Source organism: Salvelinus namaycush, chromosome 34 (genome assembly GCF_016432855.1).
Source record: "Salvelinus namaycush isolate Seneca chromosome 34, SaNama_1.0, whole genome shotgun sequence".
Lineage (NCBI taxonomy): Eukaryota > Metazoa > Chordata > Actinopteri > Salmoniformes > Salmonidae > Salvelinus > Salvelinus namaycush.
Genome location: NC_052340.1, coordinates 33,919,598 through 33,937,893, shown reverse-complemented (window position 1 = coordinate 33,937,893; position 18,296 = coordinate 33,919,598). Strand labels below are relative to the sequence as shown.

The following is an 18,296-nucleotide window of genomic DNA, read 5'->3' as shown; positions in this document are numbered from 1 at the left end:
TCCCTTCATTGCCACGCCCACTTTTGACGTGTCACGTCCCACCAGTTTTTCCGGGTGTGGGTCCGCCGTCGTGTTGTTATAGCTAGCATGTTCTTAAAGTGAAGCAAACACTATAGCTCAGGAGGTGACACTTATCAAGTTCTCATGCGTTGCTAGCTAACTATGTTTTTTGGTTTGCGGCATTTGTAGTGCCTACAATACCGACACACTTACCTCACAGTTAACAGTTAGCTAGCTAATCCACAAAAGCGGTCAGTGTTATCCAGCTGCATTACGAGAGGTAACGTTAGCTAAAAGCGGAACGTCGGTCTACCGGTTCTTAGCTCTGAAACTGGCCGTCATGGGAGGCGTTCGCTGGGCGTTCCGGTGTGGCTCGTGGACGCCGACCCGGTCCGAGTGGCTGTTGGCGGCCCGGTGTGTGCAGCGCGAAGAGAAAGAGCGAATCGGACAGTTCATGTTTGCCAAAGATGCCAAATCAGCTATGGTGCGTTGACTGTGTTATTCCGATAGAAAGTAATCACTGTGCCACGTTCTCCCTTGATTATCAAATAGCAATTTCCACGTTCTAGGTTTTTGTCACTTCCCAGCAGTTACACACCTGATTCTGCTAATTATCAGGCCTTGGTTAACCATGTCAGGCAAGGCTGTGATGTGTGGAGGTGTGATCAATGTCAGGAGGAGATGGAGGTAGTGGAACATGTTCTAATTCAGTGCCATTAAATATGGGAGGGAAAGGGAGCGATTTGTTATTAGATTTGAGGAGTAATGGGGTTGAAGAGAAAAGATTAAGTGAACTACTGGTGAAATCTCCTGGGGATCTAGTATTTCATTATTTAATTTGTTTCCTTTGGGAGATGAGAATATTGGGTAGGATTTAGACCTTCCCCTGTCTCTGGTCCACACTCCAGTCCAGTTGGTGGCGTTAATGCACCTTAAAGTTGGTTGCCAACCGCCAAAACTATCCACAGAAGAAGATAACGACGCTTCAGAGTTACCGTTCACTGGAGAGAGGAGAGGCAGCACCCTTATTGACACTCTCCTTTTCCCCTGCTCTTCCAGGCTGGCAGGTTGTTGTTGAGGAGGTTGGTGTGTGACAGGATGGGTGTTCCCTGGGCTGACATCCGCTTAGAGCGTTCTCCCAAAGGAAAGCCCTACCTGGCCAACCCAGCCTGCTCCAGCCATGAATCTTTGGGCTGGAGTTTTAACATCTCCCACCAGGGTGACTACGCTGTGCTGGCTGCAGAGCAGAGGCTGCAGGTCGGGGTGGACGTGATGAAGACCACCATGCCAGGTGTGTGTGTATCTGCACGTTCTTTAGTGCTTTGATGTGTCAGTTTGATTAAATAAGCAGCATTGCGAAGAGCTCACTCTTGCAGTAAACTGTCTTACTACATCCTGAACCCTTCTCTCTCCTGTTTGTGTGAGAGAGAAGTAACCCTTCAATCTTGTCTAACTCCCCTGCCTGAGTCTTTCTATTTCACCCTTCTCACCAAATCTCATTTGGCGTCCTCCTCTCCAAGCCTTCAGGACGCTAATCTGCTAACCCAGTCCTGTCACTCACCCAGACCTTCTCCCAAATCCCTCTTTAAATAGGCCTAGACCTCTTCATCTGAAAGGGTTGAGCGTTCTACGTAGCCTCATTCTCTTAAGGATGGTGATACCTTAAAGCACATACTTATCTTCCACATTGCCCCCCAGGGAGAATAGCTAGCTAGGCCCTTTATTAAACCTTATAGATGGGCTGTCATTCACAAATCCCTAAATCCATTTTACAAAGTTATCTAAAGGAAGTTTGCTGCAGTTCCTTTCTTTACCACATGATGCCACTGTTGTCTTTCATATTCCCTGAGAGTGATTTGGCAGTGCTCTATCACAGGGATCTCCTGCCGATTCCCATTCCGTCTATGTTTAAAGATGGTTGTAGGAGAGAAAGTGATGATCCCAAACAAAGTAGGAGAGTGTGTGTTGCTTTTCTCTCCATTTTCAACCTCTTCTCCCTCAACTGTTTCCTTATTGTCAGAGCTCAAACCCTTAGGTTTGTGTTTATTTTATTATTAAAAATGTTTTCCTTGCACCCTCCCTCTCTCTCCCTCCCTCTGTCTCCAGGTAGCAGTTCTGTGCCAGAGTTTTTCCGTATCATGACGAGGCAGTTTACTGATTATGAGTGGAGTGTTATCCGCAGAGCAGGATCGGAATGGGAGCAACTGACCATGTTCTACAGACACTGGGTAACCATCACTCTCACGTCCATGGTGACGCTTGGCACGCTTTACTTGCACACTGAGTCATACACATTACATGCAGGTCCTCCCCAATTAATTGAGCTGCTCAGTCGAGAAGTTGTCAGATTGAGAGAGCGGCACAAAGGACATTAAGTACTGGTATCATTGCCGTTGACTAATCTTAGTGCTTTCCCGTTGCCATAGTGACTTGCCTTGTAATTGTGTTACTGTGGCTTGCCCTCGTGTAACAAGGTTTGTTTGACTTCAGAGACACATCCACACACACCATGATCATCACACACAGAACCCTGTGTCAATGCCTGGGACAGGGAAAGTTTTCAACCTGATAACTGATGATTTTGAATGCCTTATGGTTACACCAATGGTTGTTCGCCATTTAAAATGATTATTGTGTACAGGCAGTGCCTTCAGAAAGTATTCACACCCCTTGACTTATTACACATTTTGTGTTACAGCCTGAATTCAAAGTGGATTAAATCGTTTTTTCCCCCTCACACAGTACACCCAGTACCCCCCCCCCCCCCCCCCCCCCCCCCCATATAATGACAAAGTGTAATTAATAACTTCACCATGCTCAAAGGGATATTCAGTGTCTCCTTTTTTGTTGTGTTTACCCATTACCAATAGGTGCCCTTCTTTGCGAGTCATTGGGAAACCTCCCAGGTCTTTGTGGTTGAATCAGTGTTTGAAATTCATAGTGAGTAGACTTATGTGACTCGTTAAGCAAATTTGTACCCCTGAACTTATTTAGGCTTGCCATAACAAACGGTTTGAATACTTATTGACTCACCATTTAAAGCTTTTAATTTTTTATTATTTTAAAAACGTAATTCCACTTTGACATTATGGGGTATTGTGTGTAGGCCAGTGACACAATCTCAATTTAATCAAGTTATATTCAGGCTTTAACGCAAACATTTTTGGAAAAAGTAAAGTGGTGTGAGTACTTTCTGAAGGCATTATATAATTAAGCAATAAGGCCCGAGAATGTGTGGTATATGGCCAATATACCTTGGCTAAGGACTGTTCATGGGGCGGCAGGTAGCCTAGTGGTTAGAGCGTTGAACTAGTAACCGAAAGGTTGCAAGGTCAGCTCGGGGATTCGACAAGGTTCAAATCTGTCGTTCTGCCCCTGAACAAGGCAGTTAACCCACTGTTCTTAGGCCGTCATTGAAAATAAGAATTTGTTCTTAACTGACTTGCCTAGTTAAATAAAAATAAGCGCAACGTGGAGTGCCTGGACACAGCCTTTAGCCGTGGTATATTGGCAATATACCACAAACCCCTGAGGTGCCTTATTGCTATTATAAACTGTGGTTACTAACGTAATTAGAGCAGTAAAAAAGTTTTGTCATACACGTAGTATACCACGGCTGTCAGCCAATCAGCATTCAGGGCTCAAACCACCCAGTTTCTTATCTCACTTGTACACAATAAGAGTAATTTAACTCTATTCTTTTTACACTACTCTTCATCTGATATTTTTGTGGCTCTGGTTATCTTTCCTGTCCGTCAAGGCATTGAAGGAAAGTTTCATCAAGGCGATTGGCACAGGGCTGGGCTTTAATCTACAGAGGGCGGAGTTTCACCTGTCACCTGAGCCAATTGCAGAGGGCAAGGTGTGTCGCCGGACCACAATGCACCTGGATGAGGAAGAAGAGGAGGTCTGGACCTTCGAGGTGAGCAGGGTCCAGTGGAGAGACGGAAAAAGGAGCAGGAAGAGTAAAGAAAGTTCAAGAGTGTCCAACCATCTCCCGCCTGTTTCTGTGTGTCCAGCCATCTCCCGCCTGTTTCTGTGTGTCCAGCCATCTCCCGCCTGTTTCTGTGTGTCCAGCCATCCCCCGCCTGTTTCTGTGACCAGCCATCCCCCGCCTGTTTCTGTGTGTCCAGCCATCTCCCGCCTGTTTCTGTGTGTCCAGCCATCCCCCGCCTGTTTCTGTGACCAGCCATCCCCCGCCTGTTTCTGTGTGTCCAGCCATCTCCCGCCTGTTTCTGTGTGTCCAACCATCTCCCGCCTGTTTCTGTGTGTCCAGCCATCTCCCGCCTGTTTCTGTGTGTCCAGCCATCTCCCGCCTGTTTCTGTGTGTCCAGCCATCTCCCGCCTGTTTCTGTGTGTCCAGCCATCTCCCGCCTGTTTCTGTGTGTCCAGCCATCTCCCGCCTGTTTCTGTGTGTCCAGCCATCTCCCGCCTGTTTCTGTGTGTCCAGCCATCTCCCGCCTGTTTCTGTGTGTCCAGCCATCTCCCGCCTGTTTCTGTGTGTCCAACCATCTCCCGCCTGTTTCTGTGTGTCCAACCATCTCCCGCCTGTTTCTGTGTGTCCAACCATCTCCCGCCTGTTTCTGTGTGTCCAGCCATCTCCCGCCTGTTTCTGTGTGTCCAGCCATCTCCCGCCTGTTTCTGTGTGTCCAGCCATCTCCCGCCTGTTTCTGTGTGTCCAACCATCTCCCGCCTGTTTCTGTGTGTCCAGCCATCCCCCGCCTGTTTCTGTGTGTCCAGCCATCTCCCGCCTGTTTCTGTGTGTCCAGCCATCTCCCGCCTGTTTCTGTGTGTCCAGCCATCTCCCGCCTGTTTCTGTGTGTCCAGCCATCTCCCGCCTGTTTCTGTGTGTCCAGCCATCTCCCGCCTGTTTCTGTGTGTCCAACCATCTCCCGCCTGTTTCTGTGTGTCCAGCCATCCCCCGCCTGTTTCTGTGTGTCCAGCCATCTCCCGCCTGTTTCTGTGTGTCCAGCCATCTCCCGCCTGTTTCTGTGTGTCCAACACACTATCACAGATTGTTGTGAAATGGACACAATTTTCTTGTTGTGGCTAATGTTAGCTAGGTTAGGGGTTAAGGTTAGGTTTGAGGGGTAGGGTTAGCTAACATGCTAGCTAAGTAGTTAAAAAGTAGTAAGTAGTTGCTAAAATGCTGAAGTTAGCCATCATTTGATTCAAACATGCAAGGTTTGGGTTGCTTGACCTTCCGGTTATACGCTCACCCATCCTCCCCGCTGGTTTCTGTCTTAAATAACCTACTGCCTTCATCAGTGATTGAACTGCGCTGTATACAAAATCACGTGGTGAACATGAACATTTGTAAAAATGTGTCACACTTATGCGAAATTTGTATTTCACTGTAATTTGTGATAGTGGGTTGATGTATTACAGACACGCTAAGCAGCAGGTGGTTTATAGTAATCTTTTTGGCGGCAGCTCAAATGCCGTTCCAATTCCACTAACAGCAGCTTAGCAGGGTCTCTTTAGCAGCTGTAGCTTACTCTATCAAATTTCAATTTAATCATTTCGCTTTACCGTTACCCACTAAAACTAATGCTACCCTGCTCCAATTTCATCAGTTAGCTTTAGAGTTACCCACTAAAGCTATTGCTATCCTTATTGCATTTCAGAACCACTAACGACAGATTAGCAAGGTCTTGTTAGCGGCTAATACATCGTATGGCTATCTCTTTATGATTGCTCTGGCCCTCTCTCTTTCTCGGAGTCTTTAAATTCTCCAACAATGTAACCTTGAAAGAATGTGTAAAGTACTTTTCTAGGAAATACTGGGGACCGTTACCTAGGATGCTCTCAGTACCTCTCACACCAAGGCTTTAGAGTTGTAAAAAGTGACCTCTTTATTTAGTCTCCTTTCCTCATCTCCCTCTTTTCATCCACACTAGTCTGAAGAAATACTGTATGTCAGGGGAAAGCAGTATTGTGGAAACCTATTGTTGGGTTGGATCTGACCTATAAAGCTGAAAATTATTAATGGTCCATCACAGAATCCGCTCTGTCCTCTGCACTGGTTTTTCGGGCTAATGGTGTTTCTGTTGTGACACTTCTGCCTCCAGAGAATAGCAATATACCTACAGTATTGATTGCCAGCTCAGGGACAGTACAGCTAAGCTGTGGATCTGCTGCAGAGATGTTTTCTAAATGGAAGCGGGAGGGAAGGATGGACGGAGGCAGTGAGGGAGCTAGGGAGGACTGGGAGAAAACTAACTGCCCAATTTCGGGAGCACCGGAGAGACCAGGTTTCAGTACTGGAGCACCGGAGAGACCAGGTTTCAGTACTGGAGCACCGGAGAGACCAGGTTTCAGTACTGGAGCACCGGAGAGACCAGGTTTCAGTACTGGAGCACCGGAGAGACCAGGTTTCAGTACTGGAGCACCGGAGAGACCAGGTTTTAGTACTGGAGCACCGGAGAGACCAGGTTTTAGTACTGGAGCACCGGAGAGACCAGGTTTCAGTACTGGAGCACCGGAGAGACCAGGTTTCAGTACTGGAGCACCGGAGAGACCAGGTTTCAGTACTGGAGCACCGGAGAGACCAGGTTTTAGTACTGGAACCAAGGGATTAAAATCATCACTTTTGGACCTTTCGCTGTTGGTTGGGTCATGTGCACACACACACACCTTTTGCCTGAGTGAGCAAGAGAAGAGATCATGTCCTTGTCTCCCCCCTCCCTCACTGCCATATTGATCAGAGTAATGAGAAACAACTAGGATGCTAGACTTCACATCTGATAAGGTCTGCAGAATGAATGTTTCTTCCAGATAGGCTGAATAACTGCAGAAACACTTGTCACACACACACACACACACACATTCAGCATCACAGCATCACCTATTAAGATACATACATACATACATACATACAGTACCAGTCAAAAGTTTGGACACACCTACTCATTCCAGGGTTTTTCTTTAGTTTTACTATTTTCTAACATTGTAGAATAATAGTGAAGACCTCAACTATGAAATAACACAAATGGAATCATGTAGTAACCAAAAAAGTGTTAAACAAATCAAAATATATTTACCTACCCTTTGCCTTGATGACTGCACACTCTTGGCATCCTCTTAACCAGGTAGTCACCTGGAATGCATTTCAATTAACAGGTGTGCCTTGTTAAAAGTTAATTTGTGGAATTTCTTTCCTTATTAATGCGTTTGAGTCAATCATTTGTGTTGTAACTGGTATACAGAAGATAGCCCTATTTGGTAAAAGACCAAGTCCATATTATGGCAGGAACAGCTCATATAAGCAAAGAGAATTTACTTTAAGACATGAAGGTCAGTCAATATGGAAAACTTTGAAAAGTTTCAAGTGCAGTCGCAAAAACCATCAAGCGCTATGATGAAACTGGCTCTCATGAGGACCGCCACAGGAAAGGAAGACCCAGAGTTACCTCTGCTGCAGAGGATACGTTCATTAGAGTTAACTGCACCTCAGATTGCAGCCCAAATAAATGCTTCACAGAGTTCAAGTTACACACATCTCAACATCAACTGATCAGAGGAGGCTGCGTGAATCAGGCCTTCACGGTCGAATTGCTACAAAGAAACCACCACTAAAGGTCAATAAGAAGAAGAGACTTGCTTGGGCCAAGAAACACGAGCAATTGACATTAGACCGGTGGAAATCTGTCCTTTGGTCTGAAGAGTCCAAATTTGAGATTTTTGGTTCTAACCGCCGTGTCTTTGATTGCTTTTATTTAGAATTCAAGGCACACTTAACCAGTATCCCATCTGGTTTGCACTTAGTGGGGGCTATCATTTGTTTTTCAACAGGACAATGACCCAACACACCTCCATGCTGTGTAAGGGCTATTTGACCAAGAAGGAGAGTGGAGTGCTGCATCAGATGACCTGGCCTCTACAATCACCTGACCTCAACCAAATTGAGATGGTTTTGGATGAGTTGGACCGCAGAGTGAAGGAAAAGCAGCCAACAAACGCTCTGCAAATGTGGGAACTCCTTCAAGACTGGTGGAAAAGCATTCCAGGTGAAGCTGGTGGAGAGAATGCCAACAGTTTGCAAAGCTGTCGTCAAGGCAAAGGATGGCTACTTTGAAGAATTTCAAATATAAAATGTTATATTTTGATTACTACATCATTCCATATGTGTTGTTTCATAGTTTTGATGTCTTCATTTTTATTCTACAATGTAGAAGATAGTAAAAATAATGAAAAACCATTGAATGAGTAGGTGTGTCCAAACTTTTGACTGGTATTGTTTGTATGTATGTGTACACACACGCACACTCAATTAACATACAGATGAGGCAAGCAGCAGTTCTGACCTGGTGCCCTCTGAGCGCTGCGTATTGATTGGCTGGCTTAATGAGTTGGCAACCAAGGTCTTTCCACTTCCTGGTGACCCTGTGTAATGTCATGACCCCACTGTGTTATGAGGTCATGACATTTGGTAGTGAGGGAATTAACAAGAGGACTCACGTACACAGAAACACATACAGGGTTCTTTACAACTCATACATGTACAGTCGTGGCCAAAAGTTTTGAGAATGACACAAATATTAGTTTTCACAAAGTTTGCTGCTTCAGTGTCTTTAGATATTTTTGTCAGATGTTACTATGGAATACTGAAGTATAATTACAAACATTTCATAAGTGTCAAAGCTTTTAGTGACAATTACATGAAGTTGATTCAAAGAGTTAATATTTGCAGTGTTGACCCTTCTTTTTCAAGACCTCTGCAATCCGCCCTGGCATGCTGTCAATTAACTTCTGGGCCACATCCTGACTGATGACAGCCCATTCTTGCATAATCAATGCTTGGAGTTTGTCAGAATTCGTGGGTTTTTGTTTGTCCACCCGCCTCTTGAGGATTGACCCCAAGTTCTCAATGGGATTAAGGTCTGGGGAGTTTCCTGGACATGGACGCAAAATTTTGATGTTTTGTTCCCCGAGCCACTTCGTTATCACTTTTGCCTTATGGCAAGGTGCTCCATCATGCTGGAAAAGGCATTGTTCGTCACCAAACTGTTCCTGGATGGTTGAGAGAAGTTGCTCTCGGAGGATGTGTTGATACCATTCTTTATTCATGGCTGTGTTCTTAGGAAAAATTGTGAGTGAGCCCACTCCCTTGGCTGAGAAGCAACCCCACACATGAATGGTCTCAGGATGCTTTACTGTTGGCATGGCACAGGACTGATGGTAGCACTCACCTTGTCTTCTCCGGACAATCTTTTTTGCGGATGCCACAAACAATCGGAAAGGCGATTCATCAGAGAAAATGACTTTACCCCAGTCCTCAGCAGTCCAAACCCTGTACCTTTTGCAGAATATCAGTCTGTCCCTGATGTTTTTCCTGGAGAGAAGTGGCCTCTTTGCTGCCCTTCTTGACACCAGGCCATCCTCCAAAAGTCTTCGCCTCACTTTGCGTGCAGATGCACTCACACCTACCTGCTGCCATTCTTGAGCAAGCTCTGTACTGATGGTGCCCCGATCCCACAGCTGAATCAACTTTAGGAGACGGTCCTGGCGCATGCTGGACTTTCTTGGGCGCCCTGAAGCCTTCTTCATAACAATTGAACTGCTCTCCTTGAAGTTCTTGATGATCCGATAAATGGTTGATTTAGGTGCAATCTTACTGGCAGCAATATCCTTGCCTGTGAAGCCCTTTTTGTGCAAAGCAATGATGACGGCACGTGTTTCCGTGCAGGTAACCATGGTTGACAGAGGAAGAACAATGATTCCAAGCACCACCCTCCTTTTGAAGCTTTCAGTCTGTTATTCGAACTCAATCAGCATGACAGAGGGATCTCCAGCCTTGTCCTCGTCAACACTCACACCTGTGTTAACGAGAGAATCACCGACATGATGTCAGCTGGTCCTTTTGTTGCAGGGCTGAAATGCAGTGGAAATGTTTTTGGGGGATTCAGTTCATTTGCATGGCGAAGAGGGACTTTGCAATTAATTGCAATTCATCTGATTACTCTTCATAACATTCAAATATGCAAATTGCCATCATACAAACTGAGGCAGCAGACTTTGTGGAAATTAATATTTGTGTCATACTCAAAACTTTTGGCCACGACTGTACACACACACTGTCACAATTATTTCACTCTTATCCAGACAGTTAGAATCAGATTGAATCCGCAGTAGGGGAAACAGCGCCCCTGTCTGCCACACAGCCGTTACTGTTTTTGTTTTGTTGACAATGATGTCTGGGCGAGAAAAAGTATTTGTTTTCAGTGACTTCTCTGCATCGCAAACAGATGTTGCAGGGAGTCATCCGTCCATTAAGAACATGAGATATAGATGGAGGATCTTAATTTGATCCAGTTTGCTCCTGCAAGAAAATAATCCTGCAGCAACAGGAAATGTGGATTATAATTAATGGACATGTTTGCAGTGGTTGATACATTTTTCGAAAGGGAAAATTTTAAGTCTAAAATTTCAAAGTGCAAATTACAAACTTCAGAAGCCTTTTTAAACCACAAATGCACTACATGTTTTAAATGTCCTACATTGCAGGAAAGTTCTCACGCTAAATGTTAGATCCTACATCTGTAACCTCCCTCCCTTTAACAAGTAAAGGAGCGAGGCTATTTTCTCCTTTCAATCTCCTCTCCCCTCTGTCTCCCCGGGGCGAGGCGTCCAGTACTCCTGGAAAGCCAGGCAGTGAGATGGAGATTGCTTGTCTGGGATGTACACAACTCCCCGAATGGGCCTATGATTAGGGCCAACTGTGGAATGAAAGAGAGAGAGAGGGGAACCGCGATGATGAACAGCCAGTATTAGGACACTGATGTGTTCGAACGGGGAGAGGAGAGTTGTGTGTGTGTGTGTGTGGCCGGCTGCATGCGTGATCCTTTCAGTAAACGAGAGCTATTTGTCACCTTAACCACTCTTATAAGTCAACACCTATAACCTCATGCTGTTTGTATGTTGTGTGTATTTCATGTAAACGTGTGTGTTTACCTGCTCCTGTCCTCTTTCAGGAGACTGTATTGGGTAATGACCACCATGTTGCTGTGGCACTGGGACCCAGCCATACAGTCAGATCTGTGGTGAGTCGTGTGTGTGTGTGCTGGTGCGTGTGCGTGTGCGTGTGTGTGTGGGAGGGAGGGAATGTAAGTGAGTCTGTGTGCTGGAGAAAAAACCCCACAATGAAGTAGATTTCTAACCTCTCCTTTTTCCTCAGCCTCCCCCTGCCCTCACCTATCCTCCCCCCTCCTTCACCTTCCTCTCCTTCAGTGACCTCATCAGCATGGCCACACCCCTCTTTGAAGAAGACTCCGCCTACTGGGAGAACTTCCAGAAAAAGGCTGAAGCCCCGGAAAGACAAAGACTCACAGCTACAGTATGAGGTAGACAGGTTAGGTTAGGACTGTGGGTAGAGTAATCTGATCCTAGATCTGTGGTTAGTGGCGACGTGTACCTGACCGTGGAGAAAAAAAAGTGAGGTGGAGTGGTCAAAGGGCAGACAGGTGATGTCACTCCTGTTGATCTCCATGCAGGACCGTACAGGAACAGTCGGTGAACAGCAGGGTTGGTGTGATGGAGGCATCTGGAGGAGCTGGCCACTCTGACAACAAATCAGACTTAAGCATTGAAATAATGTTGGTCCTCAGACCCACCCAGAGTCAATGTGTTATTCAAATGCCAGTGATGAAAAGGGTTCCATGACTGCAAATTGCTCTTAATCATGGTATTGCATGATAATAAAGCCACCACAGTAATACTATTTAAGGTGTGTGTGTGTGTGTGTGTTGATTTTGTAGGTTGCAATCACCTGAATTGATTGTGGTCATCTGTCATTACTACAGTGTTGTTGACCAACCTCCCTGTAATGTGATTAAAGGTTTGTATGGCTTCTTATCATAGGCTTTTCTGACATTCCATATTCATTCATGTTCATTTTAGTGACCCTGTATGACTCAGTTGGTTGGGAATGGTGCTTTCACCGCCAGGGTTGTGGGTTCGATTCCCGGGGCCACCTATATGTAAAGTCGCTTTGGATAAAATGTCTGCTAAATGGCATGTATACAGTACCACTCAATTTTGGACACACCTACTCATTCCAGGGTTTTTCTTTGTTTTTAATATTTTCTACATTGTAGAATAATAATGAAGACATCAAAACTATGAAATAACACATATGGACTCATGTAGTAGCCCAAAAAAATGTTAAACAAATCAAAATATATTTTATATTTGAGGTTCTTCAAAGTAGCCACCCTTTGCCTTGATGACAGCTTTGCACACTCTTGGCATTCTATCAGCCAGCTTCACCTCCACTGGCTTTGAGCATGTGTGATGCGTACTCTTTATAGCTCTCTCACATCTCTTCCCTGCTATCCCTCTCATCTTTCCTCTTTTTCCCCATGCCTAACCCTCTATCTCTTTCTCTTTTTCCCCATGCCTCACCCTCTATCTCTCTCTCCCTTACTCTCTCTCCATCTGGCTGTGCCTCTATTTTGGGCAGAGACATTTAGTGGGCCAATAGGAGCTTGTGTTTGGAAGACAGCAGGGCTTTTAACAGAGCAGGCGGACTTCAATTTCAAGTTAAGGGGCATTATTAGCATGGGAAACATATGTTTACATTGCCAAAGCAAGTGAACTAGATAATAAACAAATTAACAGTAAACATTACACTCACAAAAGTTCCAAAATAATAAAGACATTACAAATGTCATTATGTGCAAATAGAGAAAGTACAAATGGGAAAAAAATAAACATAAATATGGGTTGTATTTACAATGGCGTTTGTTCTTCACTGGTTGCCGTTTTCTTATGGCAACAGGTCACACATTTTTCTCTCTCTCAAATCAAATTGTATTTGTCAAATGCGCCGAATACAATAGGTGTAGATGTTACAGTGAAATGCTTACTTACAAGCCATGAACCAACAATGCAGTTTTAAGAAAAAAAAAAAAAAAAGGAAATAAAAGTAACAAATAATTAAAGAGCAGCAGTAAAATAACAATAGCGAGGCCATATACAGGGGGTACCGGTTAGTCAATGTAATTGTGGTAATATGTACATGTAGGTAAAGTTATTAAAGTGACTGAATAGATAATAACAGAGAGTAGCAGTAGCATAAAAGAGTGGGAGCAATGCAAATAGTCTGCGTAGCCATTTGATTATATGTTCAGGAGTCTTTTGGCTTGGTGGTAGAAGCTGTTTAGAAGCCTCTTGGACCTAGACTTTGCCCGCCGGTACCGCTTGCTGTGCGGTAGCAGAGAAAACAGTCTATGACTAGGGTGGCTGGAGTATTTGACCATTTTTAGGGCCTTCCTTTGACACCGCCTGGTATAGATGTCCTGGATGGCAGGAAGCTTGGCCCCAGTGATGTACTGGGCTGTGCACACTAGCCTCTGTCGTGCCTTGTGGTCGGAGGCCGAGCAGTTGCAATACCAGGCAGTGATGCAACCCGTCAGCATGCTCTCGATGGTGCAGCTGTAGAACCTTTTGAGGATCTGAAGGCCCTAAAAATTGTCTCTCCCTCTCTCTGTCAATTCAAAGGGCTTTATTGGCATGGGAAACATATGTTTGCCAGAGGAAGTGAAATAGAAAATAAACAATTTAAAAAACTAACAGTAAACATTACACTCACAAAAGTTCCAAAGGAATAGAGACATTTCAAATGTAATATTATGGCTATAAACAGTGTTTGTAACGATGTGCAAATAGTTAAGCAAAAATAAATAAACAAATAAATATGGGTTGTATTTACAATGGTGTTTGTTCTTCACTGGTTGGCCTTTTCTTGTGGCAACAGGTCACAAATCTAGCTGCTGTGATGGCACACTGGTATTTCACCAAGTAGATATGGGAGTTTATCAAAATTGGATTTGTTTTCGAATTCTTTGTGTGTCTGTGTACTCTGAGGGAAATATGTGTCTCTAATATGGTCTTACATTTGGCAGGAGGTTAGGAAGTGCAGCTCAGTTTCCACCTCATTTTATGGGCAGTGTGCACATAGCCTGTCTTCTCTTGAGAGCCAGGTCTGGTTTCAGCGGCCTTTCTCAATAGCAAGGCTATGCACACTGAGTCTGTACATAGTCAAAGCTTTCCTTCATTTTGGGTCAGTCACAGTGGTACTCTCTTTTTACTGTCAAATAGCATTCTAGTTTGCTCCGTTTTTTTTGTTAATTCCTTGAAATGTGTCAAGTAATTTTCTTTTTGTTTTCTCATGATTTGGTTGGGTCTAATTGTGTTGCTGTCCTGGGGCTCTGTGGGGTGTGTTTGTGTTTGTGAACAGAGCACCAGGACCAGCTTGCTTAGGGGACTCTTCTCCAGGTTCATCTCTATGTAGGTGATGGCTTTGTTATGGAAGGTTTGGGAATCGCTTATTTTTAGGTGGTTGTAGAATTTGAACGGCTCTATTCTGAATTTTTATAATTAGTGGGTATCAGCCTAATTCTGTTCTGCATGCATTATTTGGTATTTTACGTTGTACACAAAGGATATTTTTGCAGAATTCTACGTGCAGTCTCAATTTAGTGTTTGTCCCATTTTGTGAAACCTTTGTTGGTGAGCGGCGCCCAGACCTCACAACCATAAAGGGCAATAGGTTCTATAACTGATTCAAGTGTTTTTTGCCAGATCCTAATTGGTATGTGAAATTTTATGTTCCTTTTGATGGCATAGAAGGCCCTTCTTGCCTTGTCTCTCAGATTGTTCACAGCTTTGTGAAAGTTACCTGTGGCGCTGATGTTTAGGCCGAGGTATGTATAGTTTTTTGTGTGCTCTAGGGCAATGGTGTCTAGATGGAATGTGTATGTGTGGTCCTGGCAACTGGACCTTTTTTGGAACACCATTATTTAGTTCTTACTGAGATTTACTGTCAGGGCACAGGTCTGACAGAATCTGTGCAGAAGATCTAGGTGCTGCTGTAGGCCCTCCTTGGTTGGGGACAAGCACCAGATCATCAGCAAACAGTAGACATTTGACTTCAGATTCTAGTAGGGTGAGGCCGGGTGATGCAGACTGTTCTTGTGCCCTTGCCAATTCGTTGATATATATGTTGAAGAGGGTGGGGTTAAAGCTGCATCCTTGTCTGTGGAAAGAAATCTGTGTTTTTTTTGCCAATTTTAACCGCACACTTGTTGTTTGTGTCCATGGGTTTTATAATGTTTTTCCCCAACACAGCTTTCCATCAATTTATTTAGCAGACCCTCATGCCAAATTGAGTCAAAAGCTTTTTTGAAATCAACAAAGCATGAGAAGTCTTTGCCTTTGTTTTTGTTTGTTTGTTTGTCAATTAGGGTGTGCAAGGTGAATACGTGGTCTGTCGTACGGTCATTTGGTAAAAAGCCACTGTTGAGGATTTTCCCAAGGTTGCTGTTGACGCATATCCCACGGTAGTTATTGGGGTCAAATTTGTCTCCACTTTTGTGGATTGGGGTTTATCAGTCCTTGATTCCAAATATTGGGGATGATGCCAGAGCTGAGGATAATGTTAAAGAGTTTAAGTATAGCCAATTGGAATGTGTGGTCTGTATATTTTATAATTTCATTTAGGATACAATCAACCCCACAGGCCTTTTTGGGTTGGAGGGTTTGTATTTTGTCCTGTAGTTCATTCAATGTAGTTGGAGAATCCAGTGGGTTCTGGTAGTCTTTAATAGTTGATTCTAAGATTTGTATTTGATCATGTATATGTTTTTCCTATTTGTTTTTGTTATAGAGCCAAAAATATTGGAGAAGTGGTTTATCCATAGATCTCTGTTTTGGATAGATAAGTCTTCGTGTTGTTTTTTGTTTAGTGTTTTCCAATTTTCTCAGAAGTGGTTAGATTCTATGGATTCTTCAATTACATTGAACTGATTTCTGACGTGCTGTTCCTTCTTTTTCCGTAGTGTATTTCTGTATTGTTTTAGTGATTCACCATAGTGAAGGTGTAGGCTCAGGTTTTCTGGGTCTCTATGTTTTTGGTTGGATAGGTTTCTCAATGTCTTAGGTTTTTGCATTCTTCATCAAACCATTTGTCATTGTTGTTAATTTTCTTAGGCTGCCTGCTTGAAATGTTTGGATTTCATAGGGAAGCTGAGAGGTCAAATATACTCTTTAGATTTTCTAAGTTTACACCCTCATTATTACAGTGAAACCTTTTGTTCAGGAAGTTTTCTAGAAGGGATTGCATTTGTTGTTGCCTAATTGTTTTTTGGTAGGTTTTCTACACTACTTTCCTTCCCTCTATAGCATTTCTTAATATTATTCTGTTCCTTTGGCTTTGATGCCTCATGATTGAGTATTGCTCTGTTCAGGTAGACTTTCATTTTGCTGTGATCTTATAGGAGTGTCAGTGGGCTGACTGTGAACGCTCTGAGAGACTATGGGTTGAGGTCAGTGATAAAGTATTCTACAGTACTACTGCCAAGAAATGAGCTGTAGGTGTACCTACTGTAATTGTCCCCTCAAAGGCCTACAGTTGACTATATACAGACCCACCGTGCGACAGAGTGGCAGGAGTTGTAACCTGTTTTTGTTTGTAGTTTTGTCATAGTTGTGTCTAGGGGGAGGGAATGCTGTCACCTCCAGGTAGGTGTTTGTCAGGTTATTGTCCAGTGTTGGCATTTAGGTCGCCACAGACTAGTACATGTCCCTGAGCCAGGAAAGGGTTGATCTCCCCCTCTAGGATGGAAAAGCTGTCATCGTTAAAGTATGGGGATTCTACTGGGGGGATATAGGTAGCACACATGAGGACATTTTTTCTCTGTTAAGATAATTTCCTAAAAAATGTCTAGCCAGATGTAAAATGTTCCTGTTTTGACTAATTTAATAGAGTGGGTTAGGTCTGCTCTATACCAAATAAGCATACCCTCTGAGTCTCTTCCCTGTTTCACACCTGGTAGTTTGGTGGATGGGACTCTCTCTCTCTCTCTCTCTCTCTCTCTCTCTCTCTCTCTCTCTCTCTCTCTCTTTCTCTCTCTCTCTCTGTGCCTCTCTCTCTCTCTCTCTCTCTCTCTCTCTCTCCTCTCTCTCTCTCGGTGTGTGATTTGGGTATGTGTATGATATAGAGAAAGGTAGATCAGGGGGAGCAGAGTTGTGTGAGCAATATCTGTAATAAAACTGCCCACAAGCTCATCAAACTGGGGGGTTATTCCCTGCCTCCAACACTTAACAACTCCCTGGAATATTTTCATTGAGGAAGGGCGTATCATGGCTAGCCTGTAGCACTCTACATCTGAGCTGAATTTCTCTCCCTAGTATACACACAGGAGCAGACACACAAACACAGACAGACAAATACGCACGCACGCCCTTCAGAATGCAGGTCGTAAAAGAAGGCCTTCAGGCAAAGAGATGGCACTGGCCCTCTACACACTCGAGTACCCATCTTCCAATGTTTATCCCAGGTCTCTCTCTATGCTAGCCCAGTGGTTAACCCAGATCTCTCTCTATGCTAGCCCAGTGGTTAACCCAGATCTCTCTCTATGCTAGCCCAGTGGTTAATCCAGGTCTCTCTCTATGCTAGCCCAGTGGTTAACCCAGGTCTCTCTCTATGCTAGCCCAGTGGTTAACCCAGATCTCTCTCTATGCTAGCCCAGTGGTTAACCCAGGTCTCTCTCTATGCTAGCCCAGTGGTTAACCCAGGTCTCTCTCTATGCTAGCCCAGTAGTTAACCCAGGTCTCTCTCTATGCTAGCCCAGTGGTTAACCCAGGTCTCTCTCTATGCTAGCCCAGTGGTTAACCCAGGTCTCTCTCTATGCTAGCCCAGTTGTTAACCCAGATCTCTCTCTATGCTAGCCCAGTGGTTAACCCAGGTCTCTCTCTATGCTAGCCCAGTGGTTAACCCAGATCTCTCTCTATGCTAGCCCAGTGGTTAACCCAGGTCTCTCTCTATGCTAGCCCAGTGGTTAACCCAGATCTCTCTCTATGCTAGCCCAGTGGTTAACCCAGATCTCTCTCTATGCTAGCCCAGTGGTTAACCCAGGTCTCTCTCTATGCTAGCCCAGTGGTTAACCCAGGTCTCTCTCTATGCTAGCCCAGTGGTTAACCCAGATCTCTCTCTATGCTAGCCCAGTGGTTAACCCAGGTCTCTCTCTATGCTAGCCCAGTGGTTAACCCAGATCTCTCTCTATGCTAGCCCAGTGGTTAACCCAGGTCTCTCTCTATGCTAGCCCAGTGGTTAACCCAGGTCTCTCTCTATGCTAGCCCAGTGGTTAACCCAGGTCTCTCTCTATGCTAGCCCAGTGGTTAACCCAGGTCTATCTCTATGCTAGCCCAGTGGTTAACCCAGGTCTCTCTCTATGCTAGCCCAGTGGTTAACCCAGGTCTCTCTCTATGCTAGCCCAGTGGTTAACCCAGATCTC

At 44.5% G+C, this 18,296-nt stretch overlaps 1 protein-coding gene across 1 annotated transcript; it reads left to right on the top strand.

The window, feature by feature from the left end:
* Positions 1–50: 50 nt before the first annotated feature.
* aasdhppt (aminoadipate-semialdehyde dehydrogenase-phosphopantetheinyl transferase) lies at positions 51–11,719 on the top strand. The gene is made up of 7 exons (XM_038974005.1): positions 51–484; positions 1,060–1,291; positions 2,107–2,228; positions 3,761–3,922; positions 10,974–11,042; positions 11,177–11,342; positions 11,493–11,719. Exons 1-6 carry the CDS (start codon positions 341–343, stop codon positions 11,339–11,341), a joined length of 894 nt encoding a protein of 297 aa, XP_038829933.1. The 5' UTR covers positions 51–340; the 3' UTR covers position 11,342; positions 11,493–11,719.
* Positions 11,720–18,296: the final 6,577 nt, after the last annotated feature.

Bases quoted from the DNA above. Each gene is read 5' to 3' on its own strand.
- aasdhppt (XM_038974005.1), top strand. From the start codon at position 341: ATGGGAGGCGTTCGCTGGGCGTTCCGGTGTGGCTCGTGGACGCCGACC. The intron at 3,923-10,973 runs GTGAGCAGGGTC...GTCCTCTTTCAG, and splicing joins AGGAGGTCTGGACCTTCGAG to GAGACTGTATTGGGTAATGA. The intron at 11,043-11,176 runs GTGAGTCGTGTG...CTTTTTCCTCAG, and splicing joins GCCATACAGTCAGATCTGTG to CCTCCCCCTGCCCTCACCTA.